At 46.3% G+C, this 15,245-nt stretch overlaps 1 protein-coding gene across 1 annotated transcript in view; it reads right to left on the bottom strand.

Moving 5' to 3' along the window:
- Positions 1 to 15,245, bottom strand: part of SHISA6 (shisa family member 6) — a 260,856-nt gene that overhangs the window by 201,081 nt on the left and 44,530 nt on the right. The window contains exon 3 of the mRNA XM_032199647.1: positions 1,327 to 1,422. Within this exon, the coding sequence (XP_032055538.1) occupies positions 1,327 to 1,422 (96 nt within the window). The remainder of the gene's footprint in view (positions 1 to 1,326; positions 1,423 to 15,245) is intronic.

Genomic DNA, 15,245 nt, shown 5'->3' on the forward strand with positions numbered 1-15,245 from the left:
TTGAACCACTTTAGTTCCCCGCCCACCTGAAGGTTGTTGGTGGTTTTCTCTGCTTTCCTTCCACCGGTGCAGTGCCAGGCTGGAATTGCCAGGTATTGTATTACAAGTCCCACGGGTGCTGCCTCAGCCTCAGTAAACTTTATTTAAGCACACACAGACATACACAGACAATATACATATATTTGTTTCTTCTCTGACAGTTCTACAGGACCAACACTGCTTTGGATGACACTCGTGGTAATTTTGAAAAAGTGCAGGAAATGTAAGAAAATAAAGGTCGTTTAATAACTCGTGAGTCATGGTCATCCACGGAAACAACACAGGTGCATTCAACCAGGCACATGGACACATCTCCACATACAGTACATTGTGTCTATATAGGTATCTCCACATACATTGTGTCTATAGAAATGTACAACAGTCTCAGAAGTCATCAGGACACAAAACCAGATGCATACTGGCATGGAACATGCTTGCAATCCCAGTGTTGCAACCCACTGCCAGTGCACCACTGTGACTCAGTCAGGGTGCGGGTGTGAACAGAAAGATGCTCCCAACATAGTCTCACTGTACACTATAAAAACTCACCAAACAGGCAACAACGTCATAAATGAACATTCATCTGGGGTTCTGGTGACCAGCTACTTCGAGTCAAATATCACAGCTTTTGTGTCACCACAACTCCTGGGATATATGGTTACTTATCTAATATAGCTACAACTGTCTCTCAACATATATCATATATACAGTACATATACACAGAACATACACAGAGCAGTATATGTATATTTTTGTGTTTTCATGTTTGTACATTATATCACAGATTATATGAACACATAAAATATATGTTTTGGACCTAAAAAAAAATAACTTTATAAAATATTCATAATACCCCATCCCAAAAAAAGCCCAGAAATTAAAAGAAATCCAGAAACACACTCTTGAACTGTTACTGCCTGCCCGTGGACGGCATTACACTCCTTCCCTTCCCCTTTAAAAGTACAGCAGCACAATGGTGGTTTGTATCCATGCACCCAAGAAAACACAAAGCAGTATAAATTGTTGAACTGCAAAGTCAGAGTGGAGTCTGCAGTCTGGCTGTCCGACTCTACACTCTCCCACCGTCTCCCTTGCTAGAATTTAAAAGGTTCTGCCAGGAGCACAGTATTTTACCTGCAGCAATATTTGCTAGACTAAATCTACCGAGTGCAGTCCAATACTGTTATCTCATAGCACTTAGAACCCAGCTTCTGAGTTATAGCTTTTTATTTATTTATTTATTTAAAAGAATCTTTTTTATTTAGCAAAAAATTGTTTCCACTGTACCCTTCGTGTGTCCTCGTCCTAACGTGACAAACCCGGAGGAGATGAAATTATGGAGATCTGGCCCTCCACTTCGATAAATATCCTTTCCATAGTGACCTGCCAAGGGAAAAAACAAAAACAAAAACAAAGCAAAACAAACAACTTTATTCAAGTTTTATATATATACAAATATATTCTGTGTAGCCCTGCTGTCACCCTTTATAAGAGTTCCAAGGCCTGACCACATGGTTGCTTTATTAATGGTAAGCAGAGGCTACAGAAGTACATAACAGCTGCAGTAGCAAACCCTAATTCCCATATGGACAAAGACTTATGAAGAATAAGACGAGTATTTTGGTGCTGCCAAGTCATGAACAGATTCTGACAGGGGAACCAAATAAACAATATTAAACCAAACACCCCAAATTCCAGGGAATTTGACCATCTGTGCTTTGTATTCGGGTTTGCTAGTATCAGCATTCCCAAGGAACTGGACTCACTCAGGCCTTCAAGAGTGAGAAGCTAAAAGACATCAGATGAGATGCGGCTTTGACTAATCCTGATTCCAGCCAGGCCCTTGACAGCATTTGTTCACTGCTGCTGGAGTTTTTCTCAGCACAAAAGTGAAGTTGCAAGTATCTCTTTTGTCCAGGCTGGACCAAAGTGCCCATTAACAGTATGACAGCAGACTTTGTCTTTTAGCTTTGATTTATTTGCTCTGGTCCTTGAACAACATCCACTGATAATTTCTCAAGTGCGATAGTCTTCTGCAGAACACTTCCTAGGAGCTCTCTCAGTCCATCACAACAGAGTACTATCAACTGTTCAGGAGACATCCAGCTTTTTAATGTTCTGATATATTAATAAGGAAAAAGGCCTTCTGCCTCCCTGTTACCATGCAAAGCTCTGAAATGAGGACATAGATAATTTTCCAGATACTCTTTATCATCTCCTCCCTTTTTCATGTTGTTAATTTTGCTATTCCTTTTATTTTAGAAAGAGGCAAAGATAAGATAGGTGCCAGGGGCAGGAAGCAAAGCAGCCGCAGGGGCTGGGAATGCAGCTCCCTCCCTAACAAGCCTCCATCTTCTGTGTGCCTTTCTGCACGAGCTGGCGATGCATCACTGTTCCTCCAAGCCACGGTGGCTGGGAGCAGGGCAGATGGTCCAGCACACGGCACTCGAGCAAGAGAGCTGAGTCAGGAGGCAGTGGGGAGGGCAAAATGGGCATCATGGAACCAGGTGGAAATGCAGCCCAGGGCCATGTTCTGGCTGGCTCATGTTGCCTCTGACAGATGCTACAGCCCTTTACTATTTTTCAAACACAGACTGAATGCCGTGTGTTCTCACACATTTTCAGGCTTTCTGGGAACATTGTGAAAACTAAAATGCACAGAGACTTTGAAACCTCAATACTCTGCAAAGTCTTCTTTCCCTTTTTGCCAGCGATTCCCATCACAGTGCCTTGGCAACTCCTGCTGACTTTACAGACCACTACCCCTGTCAGCAGAGTCCCCCTTGCGTACGGGTGGGCTCAAGGTGAGCACCTTCTCAGGGTCTAAACTGTGCCACCAGCCTGCCCTGCAATAGACTGGGCAGGCTGCAAACCCTGCTCCTAACCTGGGGAGGACACCAGCAACCCTCTGGCCAGGAGAGGCCAGCACAGCCTTTGTGATCACAGGAACACGTTGGAGATCCTCGGACCACGTTGGAGATCCTTCTGAAAAAATGTTTGTTCCTATCTAATAGAAAAAGCATCCCACTCCCTTTCCTCACATAGTTTTGCTGGTCAAGGTCAGTCAAGTGCTCCCAAACTTCTCAAAACACACACAAAGTGTGTCTACAGGGTTGGGAGAGTTACCAGAGAGACAGTTTTCTTGTATTTATAGCAATGCAAGATGGTAGCAAAAGCCTTCAAATGTGCAGGCATCCATCCATAAATTGGCTGAGAAATGTTTCTAGGAAAAAAATAAGGGTTTTCTGCTTTCACAGGAGAGAATTTGGTCTGGTCTCTTGTTCTCGTCTTCCTACCCAGCTCCTGCAAACCCTGCCTGCTGTGTTCCTGGAAGAGGATGGCAGACATTTGCCTCTGAATCCCTGGAAGCTATTCTTGCTTTATGCAAGATTTGTTCTTGCCCTGAGAAGCCTGCAGAGGTGGTTTGTGGTTGCAGTGCCCAATTCTTTTTTTTTTTTCTTTTTTCTTTTTTCTTTTTTTTTTTTTTCTCTCTTTTCTAAAATGTGCTGCCTTTTTTCTTTCTAGTAAGCCAATTTTTCCTCTTATTCCATCAAATTGTACGCTCTCAGGGCCAGCTACTCAGGTGATTGTCACTTTATCAGTGTCATAACTTTGCAGTTTTTAACAAGGATAAAAGAAACATATAAACGTGTTCTGTTACCTCTAGCTGAAACCAGGGCTCTCTTTTTATATCCCTTTGGAGGATCTGTTTAAGTCAGAGATCAAGAAGGCAAAGTATATTAAAAAAAAAAAGCAAACATTTACTGGCAGATTTAAGATCATTCATAAGCCTTTTGCTCTCTGAACCTTGCTCTGCCTCTTCTTACGCTACATAATAGTTAAATTAAAAGATTCCTGTGATAACAACCTATTAGCATTTGAACAGGAGTCATGTTTTCCCATGAGAAATTCAAACCTGTAGACTTCAAGTAGCACAAGTTTTTCCTTTTTATGGGTACATTATAGCATGCTACGTTTGTTTTACATGGTTCTTTATTCCTGTTCGTTTGTGATCATTTCTCCTGCCCTCACCGTATAGAAGTGCTGGTACCAAGTTTTTACGTTCAGGAGTACTGTGGGGGCTGCTGGTGCGTCGTACTCAGGACCTGTTATTCAAGTGGACTTTTTCATCACCTCTTGACATTGAACCTGAATGCTCCTCCATACCTTACCATCTCTGTATGTGTCCAGGAGCCACAGCAGAGCTGAAAGACCTCAAGCAAAGGACTCAGGGCTGCAGGACAGGGTAGGTGCTGACAGGGCTACACTCAACCAGAGAACATCCGTTTCATTCTTTGTTGGGGATGTCTTCCTCCTTCCTCCTTTAGTTGTGTTTGTGTGCTCACCTAGGGGCTGGGCATCTTTCCATGGTCACTGGGAGGGTCTGCGCCTTCCAAATGTGGTTACAGCCATGAGCTGAGCTGAACTGCTGATAGAGATGACTGTCCCATGGGCTAAAAGGGAGCTTAACCAAGGTGCTCATTTTTAGTAGGCTGAAGGTGGGTCTTTGCCTTATAGTGAGAGCTAAAAATGCTCTGATTCCTGGCAAAACAAGTGTAAATGGGTCTATTTTTAATTAATTTCAGACATCTGAGATATTTTTATTGCTAACCATCACCCATCCAAGAAAACCCTGCCATTCCAGACAGAAAGGACCTCTCTGAAACCCAGCAAGCCCATCCTGGAGCTGAAGGTTGTCAGCCATGGGCTGCTCAGCAGGGCCAGGTGGAGGCATGGAGCTGCTGTGGGACCCCGGGTGTGCGGGCACATGGAGAACCCTGGGCTAGATCTGCTGCGGAAATGGGGTGGGGACAGTTTGGTGGCTCTCTTGTACCTGCTGTCCACAGGCAGTGTTCGCGTTGCTCTCCTTCCTCCCTGACGTGAAAGCACATCACAGCAAAGCTGCCTTTTGATGGTGCATTTCCCTGGGACAAGCCTGCAGCTACCGGGAGCTGAAACCCACCACCTGAGAACTAAGAGAAGTCAGAGCAGTCAGGCAGAGACAGAGCAGCAGATCAGTGTCATGAGTGAGGCGGGGCAGCCCAGACCTGCACATTCATGCCCTCAGGCTCCCAGCACACCTTCCCTCTTTTACAGCTCCTGCTTTCGGTGGAATTAGCTTCTGTCTGCCGGTTTTCCACACCCAGGTGTCCTACCCAGCTAGCTGGTGTTATCTCTCTCCAGGGCTTGTTGGTAGCCACCGAGGGTCACATCTAGCATCACCATCACCCGACCAGCCCTGAGCCAGCCGGCTGGGCAGCTGCATCCCCTCCCTGTGCCTCTGCCCCACATTCACAAGGGGAGCTCCCTGGCCTGCAAAGCACCAGCTGATCACTGAACAGGGAGACCTGAGCAGGAGCCAGATTTGATCACGACAGAGCCTCACAGCATGCCCTACTTCCAAAGTGACACAACCACCCACCTACCTGATCTCACAGGATGGAGCATGCTATCTTCCAATACAGTATTTCTGGGGAGATTTTGCATCCATAAGATCTATTTCTTAGGACTAGGATGAAATATAAATGCTGCTTCAGAGCACTGTGTCTGACTGCCTGGAAGAGGCTTTTCTTGCTCTCTTGCCCCCTGGTCTCACTCACTCTCATATCCGTGCACTCTACTGCATGTAAACTCTCAGACGCACATGGGCTTGCAGGCTTTTTCATTAAAAGAAATGACCTGGAGTCCAGCAAGGCAGTCTGTTACTAAAGCAAATGAGGACTTACACAACTTAAAATTTCCAAAAGAATTTGAAACAAGGAGAAACATGATTTTTTTTTCCTCTCTTTTGGTTATAACATACATCAGAGACAGAGAGTGGGTGAGCGTTGTGCCTGCCATGCAACAAAGACATATTCTTTAGGGCATACAGCTCAAAGAGGGAACATTTCATTGCAACTGCATCCTGCATAACACACATATGGAACAAACTCAGTCACAAACAGCAATTACAAGCCTGGCTCCAATTTAACAGAATTATTAGAGCTGAACTAAAATGCTGTTATCCACCTTTCAGAAATGGTATTATTGAGCATGGATTACATCACCCAGAGAAAGGCAGACAGGGGCTGTCGTGGACAGCCTTTCAGATGATACACACTGGGATTCTGACCTCATCCCCGCCCCAAGGTTTCCTTGGAATTAAACTACATCCAGAGAGGAGTCCCAGCACCTCAGCACCTCAGCAGAAACTTTATCATTAGATAGATCTCCCATCCCCCAGCCAGCCACCCCACATTAATTGTCCAGTATGATATGGAATATCCCTTTGGCCAGTTGGGGTCAGCTGTCCTGCTTCTGTCCCCTCCCAGCTCCTGCTGCACCTCCAGCCTCCTCGCTGGCAGGGCAATGTGTGAGAAGCTGAAAAGTCCTTGACACAGTGTAAGCACTGCTCTGCAACAATTAAAACAAGTAGGAGACATTTCTTTTCAGAATGAGCAGTCAGGCATTGGAATGGGTTGGCCAGGGAAGTGGTGGCATCACTGTCCCTGGGGGTGTTAAGGGGAGGTTGGACATGGTGCTTAGGGACATGGTTTAGAGGGTGACAATGGGGGGGGGGAGGGGTTGGACCAGATGATCCTGAAGGTCTTTTTCAGCCTTAATGATTCTGTGTTACACTGATGAGAGGCTAGAGCCTGAGCTGGAAAACGTCATGTGGAATGTGTGGAACAAGGTAGAAAAGGCTGCAATTTACTAGGTCCTGCATTTTTGCCACCTAACCTTACCACGTAAGTGGCCTAGAAGAAAGCTGGAGAGGAACTCTACCAGGGAGTGTAGCCATGGAACCAGGAATAATGGCTTTGAAAAAATGGAGGGGAAATTTGGCTTAGATGTGATGTGAGGAAGAAATTCTTCACTTGGAGCACAAAGCACACATGGGAATTAGGGCTGAAGACGCACCTTGCTTCTGTTCTTTTCCATAAAGAATAGAATGAAATTACCTAAAAACCAGTGTTAATAAACCCAGGGCACAGGATGGGAAGTGCAGGGCAGTCCCTGTGGCCGAGGGGCAGCCTTTTTCTCTGGCAAGCCAAATTGCCCGGGGAAGCCAGCCCCAGAAAAGGGGCCCTCCGCCCCCCAACCCTCCTCCTTGTCCACGTGAGGGCATCTTCCAGGCCTTTACCATAGGAGCTTTACCATAGGAGCAACGGTGACATGGGGCAAAGTCAGGAACATCAGGCAGACAGCCACTGGGAGCAGAGGTGTGCCCATAGTCCAGAGAACAGTGCGCGACCCAGTAATGGCCGTAAGACAAAAGGCAGCATCGGACCCATGCATGAAAATCAAGCTGATGGTGGCATGGGACCAAAGTGTGGAACTGGACGACCCCCTGGTTTGGCACCCTGGCCAGAAAACATTCTGGATGGAAGGCATCCTGTTTGGGCAGTCCCAGGCAAAGACTGGCTTAGCCTTCTGCCAAACACAGTGGAGCCCATGCAGCTGGATCCACCACATGTGGAGGAACGGATGGAAGTGGATCCATCTCGGCCAGAAGAGACCTGGGACTCTTCAACATGTCTTTGTGCTCTGCCATCCGAGAGCACCAGCAGCATCGCAGGAGTGCCCAGCAAGCCCCCTACTCATTAGCTTAGAGCCACCAAACACCATGGACATCCTGCAGGCTTACCTGCAAGATGTGCCGGCAATAAACAGCTCTTGCCGATTCTCAGGGGTTGTGTGAGTACTTTTTTTTTTTTTTGGGGGGGTGGGGGAGGGGAATGGGCTAAAGTTGTGCCAGGGGAGGTTTAGGTTGGATATTAGGAAAAACTTCTTTACAGAAAGGGTTGTTAGGCATTGGAATGGGCTGCCCAGGGAAGTGGTCAAGTCACCATCCCTGGAGGTCTTCAAAAGATGTTTAGATGTAGAGCTTAGTGATATGGTTTAGTGGAGGACTAGTTAGCGTTAGGTCAGAGGTTGGACTAGGTGATCTTGGAGGTCTCTTCCAACCTAGGTTATTCTGTGATTCTGTGATCTCTGTGAGGAAAAAATATGTTTTTTTTGGGGGGAAGACCCACAGCCTACCCGTTTCTGAGCTGCTCCTTTCTGCTGGAGTGCTTCTTCTGGAGCTGTTTTGCACAAATCAGCAGAGTGAGACAAATGATGTGAGCAGACAAAATGACTGTAAGGTGTTTGCTGAGCATAGGACAGACAGCTCCGCATCATGCACATCTGTCTGTCCCATTCATTAAACACAAAAGTCTCTGAAAGCTCTGAAGGCACAGCTGTAGACCCCCAGATTCTCTTTTTGAGGCTGGGGAGCCACAGGGGGCAGCCTGTAAGTGCACAAACCTTCTCAATTGGAGGTAAGTGCCTGTGGAAGTCGGGGGTGTTAGACACAGCTGTGGGCTACACTGATGGACACATTTGCAGTCAGGTCAGGCACCATGATATTTTACTGCAGCATGGGGTGCAGATTAACAAAGATTACAATAATAAGAAAGGACACCCAAGGGACGTCACAGAAACATCACCTTTTTCTTACTAAAAAAGCAAGCAAAGAGAAGCCAGCTGGCACCTCTCACACTTGTGAGAAGAAAGCATGGTCAGGGCCACCGCAGTGTGTTTTTTCTAGTTTAATTCCATAGTTCTGGGATCACTGTGTCTACTCTGAAAGTGCAAACATATGGAAAAAGCAACTGGGAAGAGTTCAGTTGTAGTTAGGATGAGCTGTCAGCATCGTGTAGCCATGGCCTGGACAAAATGTAGTCCAGATCAGTACAGGGAATAATGGAGTTTTCTATGCCTTACTGATACTCCTTACCTAAATTACACTGGTGGGGTAATGAGAGTTGTACTTGCCCTGTATCGATAAAATAACCCTATCCACAAGTTTACCCTCTTTCAAAACCACTGCTACCTCCTCCTTCTCCTCCCCTTCCCTCATGCTAATCCCCTGTCCCTGCATCACCCCTCTTGTTCTCCATCACCACTGAAGACAGCAACTGACCCTGCTTAAATTAACTGTCCTCAGCCCCATGGTCTTCAAGGTGAGGGTCTCTGTGATGCCTGCAGGTCCTATGGGGGCTGGTCGAGTGAAAACACAGTGTAAGGTCAGCCCAGGATCACTCACAAGCCAAGGGGGAACTTCTGGTTCCAAACACAAGGAAAGGATCATTCAGCTTAGGATGACTTCAAAATTGGGAGATCCTTGTTTTTCCTCTTTTTTTTTTTTTTTGGCTTCTGGCTTATCAGCTTTCAGAGAGCATCACATCTTCCTGCCTTCTTCCCAACAATGAAAGGTAAAAGCTTACTATTGACAACTGAACACTGGAGCTCTCAGATAAAATTATTGGCCAGGAACTGGGCTTTATGGAAAATGACGCGCACTGGAAGACTTCCCACAACATCACAAGAATGGGGAACAATTCCCTGGCATGGGGTATGTGTCAGTCCCAAACAGCAGCCATGCCAAAAATATGCCCATTTACTGCACAGCAGACCAGGTGGCCAAATCCAGTGCAGCAAACTGCATGAGTCCAGGTCGTGCTGTTGTATTTGTCTGGCATTGGAAAAGATGTTGAAGTAAAGATAAAAGCAGTACTAGATTTCCCGATAAGTGATCAAGGCAATATCTCATTTTGTTAATTGTTTACTCTGTTAAGTACAGCAGTTGTCCTTGATTTTGCAATCTCCCTGGAAGCCATAACAAGCTATATGAGGTTTCAGAAAATATCAATTTTTACTATTCTGTTAACTTAAAAAATGAAATCTGTGAAAGCAAAACACAGGACTGCAGTGCTGGAGAGTCTCACCAGCAACATGCACCAGAGGTGACAGAAATACAATGATGAGCTCATATTCTGCTGAGATGTCTAAATAAGACACTTTCAAAGAGAAAGGATCAAATTGATAGGAGAATAAAACAGAGCACCTCTCAAAGACTCCGAATGCACATGCTGGTTAGCAGACAAGCCTGCTGAAGTTTCTGGTTTGTGCAGGAGACGGCTCAGCTCCCTGTGGTGTGCTTCTCAGCACCACACAGCTGTACATGGCCATGCCATGAATCATGCTCTGAAGCTCCACAAAGAGCAAACATTCAAGCCCCCTAAAGCCAAGCAGGGCAGTCCTTTCATCTGCAGTACAGCAAGCAGAAGTGACCCAATGGATGGGACAGGTCCACCAGGGTCAAGGGGCTCACCCAAACCACAGGGTGCCCAGCTGTCAGTGCTCCCCAGACCCTGTGCTAGAGCTGCTCCCTCTGACATGGAAAGGAAGAAGGAGGGAAAGGGACACTGAGCCTTTTCCCCTGCGGAAATAAGGACCTCTTTCCTCCATGTGCCCAGTAGCATACAGCTCAGTGAAAGCACAAGCACATCCAGACCGACTAATATCTCCATAGACAACTTGCAGCCCTTGCCCACTGAGCACAAGAAAGCCACTAATAAGCCTGTGAGCAACCCAGCAGGCTTGGAGCTCCCATTCAGAGGAGTTTCAGACACGTCAGCACCCAGCACAAGTGCAAATCCATCGTTCCCACTGGTACCAGGGGGACCTGTGCCATCCTGCTACATCCCTACGTTCTCGGCTCTGCGCAGGGCTGGCATCAGAGCAGACTTGAGCAGAGCAGGGGGCTTCCACTCATCAGGGGGATCCTCACGGCTCACGCTGTCACAACCTAATGATGAAGCAGCCCTTAATCTTTCTTCTGCGTCTTTAATCACACCCTTTAATTGTACAGCCAGGGATGCAGAGGCAGATCAAGTTTTGTATGACTCAGGAGGGGGAGAAAAAGTTGTGTGTTTTTGTTGTGTTGTTTTTTTTTCCAAACCAGGTCATCAATCAGTTCACATATCCCCCATACTCACGCATTCATACTTAGCATATAATACCCTCTCAGGGAAACATAATAAAGACCAAGGACTGTTTTATAAGCCTGCTGAATTCTCTAGCAAGGAAACAATTACTATGGGTTGATTTAAAGTATTTTATACTGAGAATATCAGTCATGATTAAAGGCTGCAGGTTTGCACTGCAACGTGCATATGGCTTTATCTAGTTAAGTGGTTAGCCCATTCTCCCAGCTCTCAGAAACAAGATCTTTAATTTTCATCCCTGCCATGCAGCACTGGAGACTTTGCCTCTTCCTTGCTGAAAGAAAGGAGAGAAAGAGAGAAAGAGAAAGAGAAAGAGAAAGAGAAAGAGAAAGAGAAAGAGAAAGAGAAAGAGAAAGAGAAAGAGAAAGAGAAAGAGAAAGAGAAAGAGAAAGAGAAAGAGAAAGAGAAAGAGAGAAAGAAAGAGAGAAAGAGAGAAAGAGAAAGAGAGAAAGAGAGAAAGAGAAAGAGAGAAAGAGAGAAAGAGAGAGAGAGAGAGAGAGAAAGAAAGGAAGGAAGGAAGGAAGGAAGGAAGGAAGGAAGGAAGGAAGGAAGGAAGGAAGGAAGGAAGGAAGGAAGGAAGGAAGGAAGGAAGGAAGGAAGGAAGGAAGGAAGAATGGCACTACCCTGGCAGAAGTTTCCAGGGCACAGTTGCTGGGTGTGACAGAGCACAAAGTGGAGAATACATCAACAAGGAGCCATCAGCTCCTTGGCATCTTTCCCATGCCATGGAGCCGTCAGAGCCAGTGGCAGCGCCATGGCTCACAGGGGGCTGCCCTTCAGTGTCCAAGAGCTGCTGCAGGTGCAGCCCAATTAGCGAGCCTTTTGCTGCTACCTGTGAATCCCCAGGCTTTGTACCAGCAGTGCAGGGTCTTGGGGTGGCCTGGGCTCACCTGGGCTGTTTTTGGCTTGTTTCAGCTGTGGAAGCAATGCAAGGGCTAGGCTATCACCTACCCTGGGCTGGCCCCGCTCTGCAACCAGCCTGTGGCAACAGCCCAACAAAACTGGGCCGCTCCCTGGTGCCAAAAAACAAAAAGCCCAGCAGAGAGACATGGAGGTGAGACCCCGGGTGAACTTCAGGCCCTGGCGCAGGCTGCCCCAGGAGCTGTGGGTGCCCCATCCCTGGCAGTGCCCAAGGCCAGGCCGGATGGGGGCAGCCTGGGCTGGGGGCAGGGGACCCTGCCCATGGCAGGGGCTGGAACCAAGGGGGCTTTAAGGTCCCTTCCAACCCAAACCCTTCTGGGATTCTGTGACTAGTATGTTTTATGTATTCGTTTTAAGGGCATTATAAATAAGCCTTTCTGTATTAATTCGAACTACGAGTGCTAGTATTGTTGTAACTGTTAGCTGTGCTTTGATTAGAGTGCTAAGACGTTAATTAACTCACCATACAAATTCAACTCCACATACGAGGTGATGTGATCTCCTGTGGGCTGTGCAGGATTTTGTGTGTAACACTGCAACCATGAAGCATCACCATAAATCTGTTTTCTTTCTCCCAGTGCTAATTCCCAGATGAGTATGGAAGAAATTCAGAAGTTTGAAGCCAGAGAAAATGCCAGCTTAGACGCACATAAAATCTTTTGGATGACACATTTACAGAAACCACCTTAATTAATTATCTCATGAATATCTTGGCTGCTTTCCCCGTAACAGTGTTATATTTCATGGCTCTTGAGTTCTCCCCAGCAGTGGTGAGCCGGAGGAGGCTTGTCCCACCAGCCCCAGCCCCATGCTATGCTCTGCTCATAGCACACCACTATGCTTCACCACTTGCTCATACTTTGCTGGTTGTTTCCACTGCTAAAACATCTTAGGCAATGTAGCACAGGGTCCAGAATGCTCTCCTTATGTGGAAGCCTGATTTCTTACTTGCAGTCAGATCTACAGGCTTCTCCTGCTGAGACAAGTTTACATATGGGACTAGGTTTCTTGGTCAAAGCTATGTTGGCTTTTAGTCTGTGCCTGTGCAGCACTGAAATTACTAGACCTTTAAGCTTCTCACAATAAATTGATGTTGTTAAGAAACCTTAGATCCACACAATGCATCTGGTGCTCTGCTTTTACTCGAGATGGCCAACAGAGGTACAGCTGTTACAGTTAGCTCTGGGTGATCTCAGGTAACTGCAGGCAACCCAGGGTACCTCAAGTGACCTGGCTGCTGGAGTTGCTCATGACTCAGACCTTTTTGTTGTGCCATGAGAAAGGACTGAACCTCTGCTTCCCACGGACAACTCACATGCACTGAGAATTCACATAGAAATTAGGAATAATGGAGGACTGATGGTGACACCTGTACTGGTGAATGAGCATGGGTTCAAAGAGAAGGTGATGCACAGGAGCTCCCCTGATTCAGGGCCCTAGTCTGATCCAGAGCCCCTGCTCCTGCATTATTAGTAAATAATTTATATAATGTGCTTCTCTCATTCCCTCTCTAGAGGATTTGGGCCTGTGTTCAGTGTCCAAGGTATGAACATGGCAGAGCTGGACCTCCCCACTTACTCTACAATGTGGATGGTTTTACCCATTTCCATTTGAAAATTACAGTGGGCACCCCCACTCCTGAGCCCAGGCATGCACTCATGGCCGCTCCTGTTTCTGCGTTTCCTACTGAACCTCTTTCCTCAACAACACTTTTTCGACCTTCCCAAGGGAGCAGCAGCAACTACATACACAGAAGAGTAACCCAAGGGGAACGTCGAGTGCTTTTCCAGTGCTCTGTAATCTGACTTCTGAAAGGGAAGCAGCAGGGAAGAGTTACTGCTCTGTTACAACAGGTGCTCAGAAATTATGTCAAGAACTATGCACTAGAGCAACATACTTCTGCTAAGGAGATGAATATGTTGTTATCAAACTACACTGAAAATGGAAAGTCTCCAGAGGATAAGAGGTGACATGATCTCTGAATCAAACTGCAAGACTTCTTAGTGTTGCTTTGGAATTTTGTTTTGCAGGGACTTCTGCAGCTTTGTCCCTATATTTCCAAATAACATCTCTCGAGATAGCTAGGTGAAATTGGTTTACGCCTGCATGCTTAACTGATTTTAAATCAGCAATTTTAATTTGGTATGAAGATATTAATTCCAGAAATGCTTGAAATGATTGCATTTACAAAAAACATTTTGAATAGGGAAGCTACAAAACTTCGGAACCATCCCCAAATGCACTTGGCTTATGAGGCTATTTCTCAACAAACAGAATTTTTGGAAATACACGGCGCACGCTGCAGCCTGCATACTTGTAAAATGAGTTTCAGGGGAAAACGGTGATAACGACTTATTTTTCCTTCTGGGTAAGGCAGTTAATGGGAATGCAGCTGCTGCTGCCTCAGTTAACTCTGAAAAGCTGAGTCCTTACACTACATTATCTCAGGAAATCTCTGTGAGATGGGATAAAAGGAGATGAAATAACTATGTATGTCATAGCCTTCGGGACTTTCTGAGGGGCCTGGTCCTATCAGTGTGAACAGAAAGGGCAGAGGATGTAAAGACAAAGATTATTAAATAATGAGAATTTGGCATTAAAGAAAAGGTTTATTTTTCCTGGTTAATGAGAGAAAACCTTCATCTGAAAGATGCAGCAGCATACAAGTTACTAGGGAATTTTCGTGGAAAGGGAAGTGAAGGAAATTGATGAGGTTGACCAAGGTGGTTGACCAAATGGCGTAAGTGATGAAGCACTCCACTGTTAAACGAGAAGAGGAAAATGGCTTCAGGTGCTCTCTGCTAATGTGAGCAGACTATCTGTTATGGTTTTGGCTGGGATAGAGTTAATTTTCTCTGAGAGAGAAAAATGCATGCTGTGTTTGGACTTCATTGAAAATAATGCTGATAACACACTGATGTTTTAGCTGCTGCGCAGAAGTGCTTACACAGAGCCAAGAACTTCCGTGCTTCTCCTGCTGCTCTGACAGCGAGGGGCTGGGCAAGCTCGAGGGGACACAGGCAGGACCCAGATGGGACGTCCCATACCACATGGCATCATGCTCAGCCATAACAGCTGGGGTAAAGAAGGAGGCAGTGGGGGATGTTTGCCTTCCCAAGAAACTGTTATGCGTAATGAGCCCTGCTTTCCTGGAAGTGGCTGAATACCTGCCTGCAGATGGGAAGTGGCAAATTAATTCCCCATTTTGCTTTGCTTGCATTTGTGGCTTTTGCTTTACCTAGCAAACTGTCTGTATCTCAGCCCGTGAGTTCTCGCACCTTTATCTTTCCACTTCTGTCCCCCGCCCTGCCTGGGGCTGTGAGGTACAGAGCTGCCTGCTGGAGTTAAACCACAGCACTACCTCTCAGAGATGCTCTGCTATCTAAGCCCCATCCTGTCTTCTCATATCAAACCCCAGAGCTGATCATTTCACTGGTATTAAGCAATCCTCTTATACGACCCTTAATCTGC

The sequence above is a fragment of the Aythya fuligula genome, chromosome 18, assembly GCF_009819795.1.
Source record: "Aythya fuligula isolate bAytFul2 chromosome 18, bAytFul2.pri, whole genome shotgun sequence".
In the NCBI taxonomy this organism is placed as follows: Eukaryota; Metazoa; Chordata; class Aves; order Anseriformes; family Anatidae; genus Aythya; species Aythya fuligula.